This window comes from Hylobates moloch, unplaced genomic scaffold, assembly GCF_009828535.3.
Source record: "Hylobates moloch isolate HMO894 unplaced genomic scaffold, HMol_V3 SCAFFOLD_8, whole genome shotgun sequence".
NCBI classification, from domain to species: domain Eukaryota; kingdom Metazoa; phylum Chordata; class Mammalia; order Primates; family Hylobatidae; genus Hylobates; species Hylobates moloch.
The window spans coordinates 40,828,728-40,841,745 of NW_026652283.1; the positions used below are offsets into that span (position 1 = coordinate 40,828,728).

Genomic DNA, 13,018 nt, shown 5'->3' on the forward strand with positions numbered 1-13,018 from the left:
CTCAGCAAACAAGGGCAATTTTGCAAGAGTTTTGATGGGAAATCATTAGGCATCCACCTTACAGTACTGATTTGGCTCCTTCTGACTTCCTTTTGTTTTCTTTGTTTCTTTTTCTTTTTTTTTTTTTTGAGACAGAGTTTCGCTCTTGTTGCCCAGGCTGGAGTGTAATGGTGCGATCTCAGCTCACTGCAACCTCTGCCTCTCCGGTTCAAGTGATGCTCCTGCCTCAGCCTCCTAAGTAGCTTGGATTACAGGTGCCTGCCACCATGCCCAGCTAATTTTTTGTATTTTTAGTAGAGACAGCATATCACCATGTTGGTCAGGCTGGTCTTGAACTCCTGAACTCAGGTGATCTGCCTGCTTCAGCCTCCCAAAATGCTGGGATTACAGGCGTTAGCCACTTCACCTGGCCCTTGTTTTCTAATCTTAAAAACTCTTTCAAGGGCACCCCTTTTCTTAGGTTAATAATGTATAAAAGAGGCTGTCTCATTCTTACAAGGAGCCTGCCTTCAACTTTCTCTCAGAGTGTTAAAAAAAAATGTATAAAAGCTCCAGGCATGGTGGCTCATGCCTGTCATCTCAGCACATTGGGAGGCCCAGGCAGGAGGATCACTTGAGCCCCCAGGAAACATAGAGAGATACTCATCTTCACAAAAAAATTTTTTTAAAGAATTAGCTTGGCCGGGCGCAGTGGCTCACGCCTGTAATCCCAGCACTTTGAGAGGCCGAGGTGGGCAGATCACGAGGTCAACAGATCGAGACCATCCTGGTCAGTATGGTGAAGCCTCATCTCTACTAAAAAAAAAAATACAAAAATTAGCTGGGTGTGGTGGCGCACACCTGTAGTCCCAGCTATTTGGGAGGCTGAGGCAGGAGAATCGCTTGAACCTGGGAGGTGGAGGTTGCAGTGAGCCAAGATCGCACCACTGCACTCCAGCCTGGCGACAGAGTGAAACTCTGTCTCAAAAAAAAAAAAAAAAGAATTAGCTGGGCACAGTGGCATGTCTGTAGTCCCAGCTACTTGGGAGGCTGAAGCAGGAGGATTGCTTGATCTCTGGAGTTTGAGGCTGCAGTGAGCTATGATAGCACTACTGCACTCCAGCCTGGGTGATGGAGTGAGACCCTATGTCAAATAAAATAATAATTATAATAAAGACTGCCAGGCACATGGTGGCGTGCACATGTGGTCCCAGCTATTTGGGAGGCTGAGGTGGGAGGATCACCAGAGCCCAGGGAGGTTGAGGCTGCTGTGAACTGTGATTGCACCACCGCACTCCAGCAGGGCAATGGGAGTAAGACCCTGTCTCAAAAATAATAGTTTTATATATATATAATATATATGTTCTAGTATTTTCCTCCCATACCTCCAATGTATAATATCTCATGCACCCTGTGGTCCACCCCCCAAAGACATACGCATAGCACTTTAGAGTCTCTGATGTAGTCAAAGGGAGTCATTGGAGGTTCTGGAACAGATGACAGGCATGGTAGCAGTTGATTCACAAACTGAAAGCTGAAACATCAAAGAACTGCGACTGCCTCGGAATGTTTCCCATGTGCTAGCCACCACCGCCTCAGTGCTTTATACATAAATCCATTAATCCCTATAGCAACCCTCCATTGTGAATACCATAATTATCTTAACAGATGAGGAGACTGAGGCACAGAAGTTAAGAAACTTTCCTAGGGTCACACGAAATTGGTGGGGGCCTACTTTTTTTTTTTTTTTGAGACTGAGTCTAGCTCTGTCGCCAGGCTGGAGTGCAGTGGCGCGGTCTCGCCTCACTGCAACCTCCGCCTCCTGGATTCAAGCGATTCTCCTGCCTCGGCCTCCCACTAGCTGGGATTACAGGCACTTGCTGCCACACCCAGCTAATTTTTGTATTTTTAGTAGAGACAGGATTTCACCATATTGGCCAGGATGGTCTTGATCTCCTGAGCTTGTGATCCGCCCACCTCGGCCTCCCAAAGTGCTGGGATTACAGGCCTGAGCCACCGCGCCTGGCTGGGGGCCTACATTTGACCCCACGTGGTGGTTTGGGCTTATAGTCCACGTGCTTAACCACTAGTGGGTAGGCAGGGAGCCAGTGTTCTTTCTCTCCTGTGACTTTGGTGAAGTCTCTCACCAGTCAGTGTTGTCGTGAGCATGCTAGGCAGAGTGCAAGAAAGGAGCAAGAACTCACTAATGGCTAGGCCTTCCCTGTGTCTCTATAATTGATGGGTTTGTTTTTTTTTTTCCTTTCTCTCTCTCTCTACCTCCTCTCTCTCTTCTTCATCCTCTCTCTCTCTCGCTCTCGCTCTCCCCCTGAGATAAGGTCTTGCTCTGTTGCCAGGGCTGGAATGCAATGGAATGGTGTGATCATGGCTCACTACAGCCTCAATCTCCTGGGCTCAAGGGATCCTCCCACCTCAGCCTCCTGAGTAGCTGGAACCACAGGCATGCACCACCATGCCCGGCTGATTTTTTATTTTTTTTATTTTTTTATTTTTATTTTTATTTTTTTTTGAGACAGAGTCTTGCTCTGTCACCCAGGCTGGAGTGCAGTGGCGCGATCTCGGCTCACTGCAAGCTCCGCCTCCCGGGTTCACGCCATTCTCCTGCCTCAGCCTCCCGAGTAGCTGGGACTACAGGCGCCCGCCACCACGCCCGGCTAATTTTTTTTGTATTTTTAGTAGAGACGGGGTTTCACCGTGGTCTCGATCTCCTGACCTCGTGATCCACCTGCCTCGGCCTCCCAAAGTGCTGGGATTACAGGCGTGAGCCACTGCGCCCGGCCTGATTTTTTATTTTTTGTAGAGACGGGAGTTTCGCCATGTTGCCTAGGCTGTTCTCGAACTCCTGGGCTGAAGTGATCTTCCTGCCTCAGCCTTCCAAGGTGCTGGGATTGCAGACGTCAGCCACCGTACCAGGCCAAGGGGCTTGGTTTCTATGGTTTTCTGGGGAGACGGCTGAGGGAAGGTCGGCTTCCGGCGTCTCGCTGCAAACGTCGCGCTGAGGTCATCCTTTACGGCAGGCGTCCGCGTCGCAAGCTAGTAGTTCTGAAGCTGCAGCCAGAGAAGAGTCAAGGGCACGAGCATCGGATCGGTAGGGGCTGCTTATGTCCGCGCGGCAGCTTAGTTTAAGGACCTTCCTTCCGAGGTCTCTTTAACAGATTTCCTCTTGGCTTGCTGTGTGTCCCCTTCTCCCAGACCCGAACTCAGGGCGTGTTCCCTGCCCTCCCAGGCCGCTTCACCTCCACAGCTAATGGCACCGGAGCCTGCAGATTGCCGCTCTCTCCACTTTTCAGATTTGTTTAGGTTTTTGCCGGACTAATGTTTTGGCTTTCTGTTTCTTAACCTAAAGTCTACGATCCTTATCCCAGCTTTCCAGGCTCTGCGTGATTTCGGCCCTGCCAGCCTCCTGAGCTCATTTCATACTTTTCACCGTCATGCACGCTGCGCTCCATTGTCCCCCAAACATAGCCAGCACCTCCGGCGGTATGTAATTCGGGCTGTTGCCCAAGTGGAACACTCTGCCCACTGATCTTCACTTGGCGAACTCGCAAGCCATGTTAAAGGCATTTTCAAGTCTCCGGGCAGAGTTGGTGATTCCTCCTTCGAGCTCTTACCCAACTCGTGTTCCTTGCAGTGTATTCCCAATTCCGAGTGTGTCTCTGATGCTTACGTTGGAGCTGCTTTCCCCCGCATCTGAGTGCCTGGAACGTAACTACTCAGTAAATGATGACTGAGGGACGGGAAGGAACTTAAGAAATTAAATTCACCTTTTTGTTGAGATGGAGTTTCGCTCTTGTTGCCCAGGCTGGAGTGTAGTGGCGCGATCTCGGCTCACTGCAGCCTCTGCCTCCCGGATTCAAGCGATTCTCCTCCCTGAGCCTCCCGAATAGCTGGGATTACAGGCATGCGCCCCCACGCCCGGCTAATTTTGTATTTTTTTAGTGGAGCCAGGGTTTTGCCATGTTGGTCAGGCTGGTCTTGAACTCGCGGCCTCAGGTGATCCGCCCGCCTCGGCCTCCCAAGGTGCTGGAATTACAGGCGTGAGCCACTGCGCCCAACTAAATTCACCTTTAAATCTACCATGAGTACACATTTATATTGATATTTGTGAGTGTGCGCGCGCTTCCTTTCAGTCATCTTAGGCAGTCAGGGTTTGTGTGTGTGTGTGTGTGTGTGTGTTTACATTTAACATTATTATGTATTTGCATGTAAATTTTTTTTCCCAAATGTCTGTAATATTCTACAAAGTAAGTCTCAACCCATTTTTTCACTCTGGTTTTTTTGTTTTTTTGTTTTTTTTTTTTTTTTTTGAGACAGGATCTCGCTTTGTTGCCCAGGATGGAATGCAGTGGCCAGGTCATAGCTCACTGAAGCCTTGAACTCCTGGCCTCAGTCTCCTGCCTCAGCCTTAGGAGTAGCTGGACTATAGGTGCATACCACCACAAGTGCCTTTTTTTTTTTTTTTTTTTTTGAGACAGAGAACCTGACCAAAGGATCTAAATTCTTTTTTTCTTCTTTTTTTTTGAGACAGAGTCTCGCTCTGTCTCCCAGGCTGGAGTACAATGGCGGATCTTGGCTTATTGCAAGCTGCGTCTCCCCGGTTCAAGCAGTTCTCCTGTCTCAGCCTCCCGAATAGTTGGGATTACAGGCATATGCCAACACGCCTGGCTAATTTTTTTGTATTTTTAGTAGAGACCATATGGCCAGGCTGGTCTTGAACTCCTGACCTCAGGTGATCCACCCACCTTGGCCTCCCAAAGTGCTGGGATTACAGGCATGAACCACCGCGCCTGGCCCACAAGTGGCTGATTTAAAAAAAAATTTTAGGCTGGGTGCAGTGGCTCACACCTGTAATCCCAGCACTTTGGGAGGCCAAGGCAGGCGGATCACCTGAGGTCAGGAGTTCAAGACCAGCCTCGCCAACATGCTGAAACCCCATCTGTACTAAAAATACAAAAATCAGCCGGGCGTGGTGGTGCACACCTGTAGTCCCAGCTACTTGGGAGGGTGAGGCAGCAGAATCGCTTGAACCTTGGAGGAGGAGGTTGCAGTGAGCCGAGATCGCGCCATGTGCTGCAGCCTGGGTGACAGACCAAGACTCCATCTCACATGGTAGGTGAGCCACTGCTCCTGACCTAGAAAAGATTTCTATGCATTGTTCTTTAGTTATAGTTCTCTTTTCCTTGAGTTTTGAAAAAGCACAAAAACTGCTTATCTGCCATAAACTGGAAGAACCTATTTAATGAAAAAGTTTGGTGAGAAGAAATCGGGAGAATAACATCAAACAGTGTTCTAAAGGGCTACTTATCATGATTATCTAATTTTTTCTTAGAAATTTCTCAGTTGATTGCCCTCTTGTGGTATTTTGTTTACTTATTTTTTTAAATCTTCCATTACAGCCATGCCTTTCTTGGACATCCAGAAAAGGTTCGGCCTTAACCTAGATCGATGGTTGACAATCCAGAGTGCTGAACAGCCCTACAAGATGGCTGGTCGATGCCATGCTTTTGAAAAAGAATGGATAGAATGTGCACATGGAATCGGTTATACTCGGGCAGAGAAAGAGTGCAAGATAGAATATGATGATTTCATGGAGTGTTTGCTTCGGCAGAAAACGGTAAGAAAGTGATGGAGGTGGAAGCTGAATTACTTTCTTGTTCCTTTGGGATTATTCTTTTTTTTGTTTTTTCTTTTTTTTTTCAGACGAAGTCTCACTCTTGTCCCCTAGGCTGGTGTGCGATGGCGCCACCTCGGCTCAGCCTCCCAGGTTCAGGGGATTCACGTACCTCAGCCTCCTGAGTAGCTGGGATTATAGGCACCTGCCACCATGCCCGGCTAATTTTTGTATTTTTAGTAGAGACAGGGTTTCACCATGCTGGCCAGGCTGGTCTTGAACTCCTGACCTCAGGTGATCCGCCCGCCTCGGCCTCCCAAAGTACTGGGATCACAGGCGTGAGCCACCGTGCCTGGCCTCCTTTGGGATTACTCTTAAGTGTTTTTCGTGGGTCATTGAGCAGTGGCTTGCCAAATGTGAATTGGCAAAGCTTTTCTGGTGAAATACCTTTCCTACTTTGGTACCATGATGAGGAAATTAAATGCCTTCAGATATGAGGATGGTCCATTGTTCCTCAGCATTCTTTCTCTTCTCCCAAATTTTCCTTAGTATTTTACCCTGCTCTAGCCACCAGGTTAGAAATTGCATGTGTGTGTATACCCATTTTTTCAGTTGGCTGTGAAGCAGAGAATATCAACTAGCTTTGGATGTTGACCCTTGAAAATCTTTGGGTGAAAATATTTCAAATTCATTGAATCCTCCTTGGAAAAGAGATTTAACCTTGCAAATCCATTACATTCAACATCTTTGGATTCATTCCACTCTGAAGAAGATGGAGGTGTTGATGAGATTGCTGTACATGAACCTGAACAACGATGCAGTGGAAAAGGGATGTTAACAGCTTAGTGTTCATCTCCTCAAAAGTTGAATGAGTTGGCCAGGCATGGTGGCTCACGCCTGTAATCCCAAGACTTTGGGAGGCTGAGGCGGGTGGATCATGAGGTCAGGAGTTCGAGACCAGCCTGGCCAATATGGTGAAACCCTGTCTCTACTAAAAATACAAAAATTAGCTGGGTGTGGTGGTGGGCGCCTATAGTCCCAGCTACTTGGGAGGTTGAGGCAGAAGAATTGCTTGAACCCGGGAGGCAGAGGTTGCATGGAGCCGAGATCGTGCCACTGCACTCCAGCCTGGGCGACAGAGCGAGACTCTGTCTCAAAAAAAGAAAACCAAACAAACAAACAAACAAAAAAAACCCATGCAGTGGCTCATGCCTGTGATCCCAGCACTTTGGGAGGCCAAGGTGGGCAGATCACCTGAGGTCAGGAGTTCAAGACCAGCCTGGTCAACATGGTGAAACCCAGTCTCTACTAAAAATACAAAAATTACCCAGGCATGGTGACAGGGGTATGTAATCTCAGCTACTCAGGAGGGTGAGGCAAGAGAATTGCCAGAAACTGAGAGGCAGAGGTTGCAGTGAGCTGAGAACACACCACTGCACTCCAGCCTGGGTGACAGAGCAAGACTCCGTCTCAAAAAAAAAAAAAAAAAAAAGATGGCCTGGCACAGTAGCTCACGCCTGTAATCCCAGCACTTTGGGAGGCCGAGGCAGGTGGATCACGAGGTCAGGAGTTCGAGACCAGCCTGACCAACATGGTGAAACCCCGTCTCTACTAAAAATACAAAAAAATTAGCTGGGTGTAGTGGCTGGCGCCTATAGTCCCAGCTGCTCGGGAGGCTGAGGCAGGAGAATGGCATGAACCCGGGAGGCGGAGCTTGCAGTGAGTCGAGATTGTGCCACTGCACTCCAGCCTTGGTGACAGAGTGAGACTCCGTCTCAAGAAAAAAGAAAGAAAAGAAAAAAAAAGATTTTGATAAATTGATACCAACAGGAGGCATTGTAGTAAGGTGGAAAGAACATTGGATTGGGAGTTAGGAGAGTCAGGTTCTGATGCTGGTTCTGCCACCACTCATTTGTTGTTGGTTGGTTAATTTTAATTTATGTTTTGAGACAGCATCTCACTCCCGTCTCCCAGGCTGGAGTGCGGTAGCGTGTTCACGGCTCACTGCAGACTCAACTTGGGCTCAGGTGATTCTTCTGCTTCAGCCTCCCAAGTAGCTGGGACTACAGGAGTGCGCCACCATGCCCAGCTAATTTTTTGTATTTTAGTAGAGACAAGGTTTCACCATGTTGCCCAGGTTGATCTCGAACTCCTGATCTCAGGTGATCTCTCTGCCTTGGCCTCCCAAAATGCTGGGATTACAGGTGTGAGACACTGCACCTGGCCCTAATTTTGATTTTATTTATATAAAATAGAAATGGGGTCTCCCGGCCGGGCGCGGTGGCTCACGTCTGTAATCCCAGCACTTTGGGAGGCCGAGGCGGGCGGATCACAAGGTCAGGGGATCGAGACCATCCTGGCTAACACAGTGAAACCCTGTCTCTACTAAAAATACAAAAAATTAGCCGGGCGAGATGGCGGGTGCCTGTAGTCCCAGCTACTCGGGAGGCTGAGGCAGGAAAATGGCGTGAACCCCGGGGGGCGGAGCCTGCAGTGAGCCGAGATCACGCCACTGCACTCCAGCCTGAGCGACAGTGAGACTCTGTCTCAAATAAATAAATAAATAAATAAATAAATAAAAAAGAAATGGGGTCTCCCTGTTTTGCCCAGGCTGGTCTCAAACTCCTGGGCTCAAGTGATCCCACATTGGCCTCCCAAAGTGCTGGAATTACAGGTGTGAGCCACCACACCCATCCTGTTAGTCGTGTTTTTGAGGCAGGTTCTTGTTCTGTCACCCGGGCTGGAGTGCAGTGGCGTGATCATAGCTCACTGCACCCTCAAACTCCTAGGCTCAAGTCATTCTCCTGCCTCAGCCTCCCAAGTTGCTAGGACTACAAGTGCATACCACCATGGGCGGCTTTTTAAATTGTTGATAGAGACAAGGGTTTGCTATGTTTCCTTTGCTGATCTTGAACTCCTAGCCTCAAACGATCCTCTTGCCTGGGCCCCCCAAAGTGCTGGGATTACAGAAATGAGCCTCCACGTCCAGCAAACTACCACTAGTTTTGTGACTTTGAGCAAGTCACTTTCCTTTCTTAGTCTTGATTTCCTTATCTGAAACAATTAAAGAATTGCTCTAAGGTCACTTCCTAATCCTGTGAATTTATGAGTAGATAAGTTACCATTTTCAGGGTCACTTTAAGTGAATAGATACCTCCCTGTAAGTGAAGAGGCTAGTGAGTCAGAATTAGAATCAAGTCCTATTGTAAGTTCTTAGCATATTATAATGCATTTATTTCTCACAATTCTATGAAATGAGTTACTAGTAGTTTCCCCATTACACAGTTAAAATTTTAACTTTGGGAGGCTGAGGCAGTGGATTACCTGAGGTCAGGAGTTCAAGACCAGCCTGATCAACATGGTGAAACCCCCCTCTCTACTAAAAATACAAAAAATTAGCTGGGTGTGGTAAGCGGGTGCCTGCAATCCCAGCTACTCAGGAGGCTGAGGCAGGAGAATCGCTTGAACCCAGGAGGCAGAGGTTGTAGTGAGCTGAGATCGCGCCACTACACTCCATCCAGCCTGGGCAATAAGAGTGAAACTCCGTCTCAGAAAAACAAACAAATGAACAAACAAAATTTAAGGCAAAGAAAAGGACATCGCCTGAACTTACATAGCTAGTAAATGGTGGAGCTGGGATTTTATCCTGGTAAGGCTCGCTTCAATACCTATGCTTTTATCCAGAGTTACTGCTTTTAGCTCAGAGAAAGATTTGACATATGGTATTGTCATAGTTCAAAACCATGACTAGCCGGGCGCGGTGGCTCACGCTTGTAATCCCAGCACTTTGGGAGGCCGAGGCGGGCGGATCACGAGGTCAGGAGATCGAGACCACGGTGAAACCCCGTCTCTACTAAAAATACAAAAAATTAGCCGGGCGTGGTGGCGGGCGCCTGTAGTCCCAGCTACTCGGAGAGGCTGAGGCAGGAGAATGGCGTGAACCCGGGAGGCAGAGCTTGCAGTGAGCTGAGATTGTGCCACTGCACTCCAGCCTGGGCGACAGAGCGAGACCCTGTCTCAAAAAAAAAAAAAAAAAAAAAAAAAAAACCATGACTAGTCTTGTGTTGGGAGACTCTTAAGTAAATGGTAAGAATGTAGTCTTTTAAAATGGTTAATGTTTATATCAGGGTTTTTTCTACGGAAGTTATATCAACACTACTTCTTTAAGGTTAATGAGATGTTTAACTGAATATACTAATTTTTCTCTTTCTTTTTGAGACGGAGTCTCGCTCTGTCGCCCAGGCTGGAGTGCAGTGGCGCAATCTCGGCTCACTGCAAGCTCCGCCTCCCGGGTTCACGCCATTCTCCTGCCTCAGCCTCCCAAGTAGCTGGGACTACAGGCGCCTGCCACCACGCCCGGCTAATTTTTTGTATTTTTAGTAGAGATGGGGTTTCACCGTGGTCTCAATCTCTTGACCTTGTGATCCGCCTGCCTCAGCCTCCCAAAGTGCTGGGATTACAAGCGTGAGCCACCGCGCCCGGCTGAATATACTAATTTTTCATATCTTTGTGATAAGTTAGTCATCTGTTAAAAAAAATTATGTCAGAAACTAGTCTAGGCACTAGGAATACAGTAAGCAAAACAGCAAAAAAAAAATCTCAGACTCAGTGGAGCTTATGCTATAGTGGGAGGAAGGGCAGAAAAATAACAAGTAAAAATACACGTGATAATAAGTACTGTGAGGAGAATAAACAGGAGAAGGATAGAAAGTGCTAGGGGCAGGAGCTAGGTGGATGCTACTTTAAATAGGGTAGTCAGAGAAGATCTCAGCAAAAGCAGACAGACCAGAGACTTAAAGGAAGTGAACCATATGGATATGAGGGAAGAATGTTCCATGCAGAGGAAACAGCAAGTGCAAAGGTCCCTGAGCTGACTGGAAGGAGCTAGGGGAATATTAAGATAATGAAGTCACTGGAGTAGGCCTTGTAAGCCATGATAAGGATTCGTCTTTTTGTCTCAGTAAGATAGCCACTGGAGGGTTTTGAGCAGAGGAATAATGTGATCAGAATTAGTAAATTTTCTGTGTCACAGAATCCAGGGACCAGTTTATTGTTGTGGCTTTGACACACTCATGTAACATACTTTTGATTTATTGAGAAGCAACCAATGCCCTATCTGAGTAGAAGAGACAGAATTCAGGACTCAGCGGTGACTAGTGGCTGAGTAAGAATCAGGCCTTTACTTCCATATGGGGAAAAGAGACCTCATATTGGCTATTTCTGCTTCATTCATACCCATTGCATAGTTACAGCAGCAGTGCCACTTCCACATAGAATATACAAGTGCTTGCCGGGCGCGGTGGCTCACGCCTATAATCCCAGCACTTTGGGAGGCTGAGGTGGGCGGATCACGAGGTCAGGAGATCGAGACTATCCTGGCTAAGACAATGGAACCCTATCTCTACTAAAAATACAAAAAATTAGCCAGGTGTGGTGGCGGGTGCCTGTAGTCCCAGCTACTCGGGAGGCTGAGGCAGGAGAATGGCGTGAACCCAGGAGGTGGAAGTTGCAGTGAGCCGAGATTGTGCCACTCTGTCGCCCAGGCTGGACTGCAATAGCGCGATCTCAACTCACTGCAACCTCCGCCTCCCAGATTCAAGCGATTCTTCTGCCTCAGCCTCCTGAGTAGCTGGGACTACAGGCATGCGCCACCACACCTAGCTAATTTTTGTATTTTTAGTAGAGACGGGGTTTCACCGTATTGGCCAGGCTGGTCTCGAACTCCTAACCTTGTGATTTGCCCGCCTCGGCCTCCCAAAGTGCTGGGATTACAGGCGTGAGCCACCACGCCCAGCCCAACTTTTATTTATTTATTTATTGAGACAAAGTCTCACTCTGTCACCCAGGTTGGAGTGCAGCGGTGCAATCGTGGCTCATTGCAACCTCTGCCTCCCAAGTTTAAGCAATTCTCCTGCCTCAGCCTCCCGAGTAGCTGGGATTACAGATGTGCACCACCATCCCCGGCTAATTTTTGTATTTTTAGTAGAAACAGGGTTTTACCATGTTGGCCAGTCTGGTCTTAAACTCCTGACCTCAGTGATCTACCTGCCTCGGCCTCCCAAAGTGCTGGAATTAAACTTTTGATATTTTAAAAGATTTTAGTATACACAAATATGCCTCTTAAAGGTTTTTGCAAATATCCATATTGCTATATATATATTAAGAACATTTTAGTTGTTAGTTTTCAGAGAGGTTATGTATACTAAAAATTTGTTTGAAAGCTTGGGAAGTGATTTCATGTTAATTCTTTAAAGGCGGACTTCATTTCAGAGGCCCCGTAAGATGAAAGGCCTTTTGTAGTTTAAAAATGAAACCAAAATTGATCTGTTTTTCCAGTTCTCACTTTTTGGCACATATCTCCTCCCTCAGTTTAATTATGTTTTCCTTTGACAGATGAGACGTGCAGGTACCATCAGGAAGCAGCGGGATAAGCTGATAAAGGAAGGGAAGTACACCCCTCCACCTCACCACATTGGCAAGGGGGAGCCTCGGCCCTGAGCAGAGCAGCTGCTGATGTCTGGAGGCTGATTTTCCTATTCTCTGTTCTCCACTGGAAAGGTTGTTTATGAAAAACCTCCTTGTCAAAGTGTGTAAAAATAAAGGATTGCTCCATCCTATTTGTTCTATTTTCTCTTGGATCATGCCTTTCTTTTCTTTTCTTTTTTTGTTTTTGAGACAGAGTCTTGCTCTGTTGGCCAGGCTAGAGTGCAGTGGCATGATCTCGGCTCACTGCAACCACCATCTCCCAGGTTCAGGTGGTTCTCCTGCCTCAGCCTCCCAAGTAGCTGGGACTACAGGCACACACCACCACACCCAGCTAATTTTTGTATTTTTGGTAGAGGTGGGGTTTCACCATGTTGGCCAGGCTGGTCTTGAACTCCTGACCTCATGTGATCTACCTGCATCAGCTTCCCAAAGTGCTAGAATTACAGGCGTGAGCCACTGTGCCCAGCCGCATCATGCCTTTCTATATTGAGATTGTAACCTATTTTTTAAATTTGATTTTAAAAACAGTTGAAACTTTTAAACAGTTCCTAAAAATTAGCAGCTATGGAATAATAACTAACATTTAATTAACACTTAATGTGTATAAGGTACTTTAAATATGTTAACTCATTTAAGAAATTATAGTGTTTTCATTCTGGTTTTTCTTACATATTTCTCTCTCTCTCTCTCTTTTTTTTTTGGAGATAGAGTCTCATTCTGTTGCCCAGGCTGGAGTGCAGTGGCGTGATCTTGGCTCACTGATAACCTCCACCTCCTGGGTTCAAGCGATTCTTCTGCTTCGGCCTACCAAGTAGCTGGGACTATAGGTATGCACCACCACGCCCAGCTAATTTTTGTATTTTTAGTAGAGACGGGGTTTCACCATATTGGCCAGGCTGGTCTCGAACGCCTGACCTCGTGATC

The 13,018-nt window shown here is 47.3% G+C and overlaps 1 protein-coding gene across 2 annotated transcripts; it reads left to right on the forward strand.

Annotated features, from left to right (window-relative positions):
* The first annotated feature begins 3,003 nt into the window (after positions 1-3,003).
* Positions 3,004-12,234, forward strand: NDUFS5 (NADH:ubiquinone oxidoreductase subunit S5). Of its 2 annotated transcripts, none has more exons than XM_032160323.2 (3): positions 3,004-3,085; positions 5,394-5,611; positions 12,002-12,234. In XM_032160323.2, the coding sequence occupies exons 2-3, from the start codon at positions 5,396-5,398 to the stop codon at positions 12,104-12,106; spliced, it is 321 nt and encodes a 106-aa protein (XP_032016214.1). In that variant the 5' UTR covers positions 3,004-3,085; positions 5,394-5,395; the 3' UTR covers positions 12,107-12,234. The 2 variants fall into 2 exon arrangements, with proteins under 2 accessions (XP_032016214.1, XP_032016215.1); XM_032160324.2 differs by having other exon boundaries at positions 3,045-3,139.
* Positions 12,235-13,018: the final 784 nt, after the last annotated feature.

Excerpts from the sequence above, each read along its gene's own strand:
- NDUFS5 (XM_032160323.2), top strand. The coding sequence starts at position 5,396 with ATGCCTTTCTTGGACATCCAGAAAAGGTTCGGCCTTAACCTAGATCGA. Across the intron at positions 5,612-12,001 it reads GTTTGCTTCGGCAGAAAACG|ATGAGACGTGCAGGTACCAT; the intron begins GTAAGAAAGTGA and ends TTCCTTTGACAG.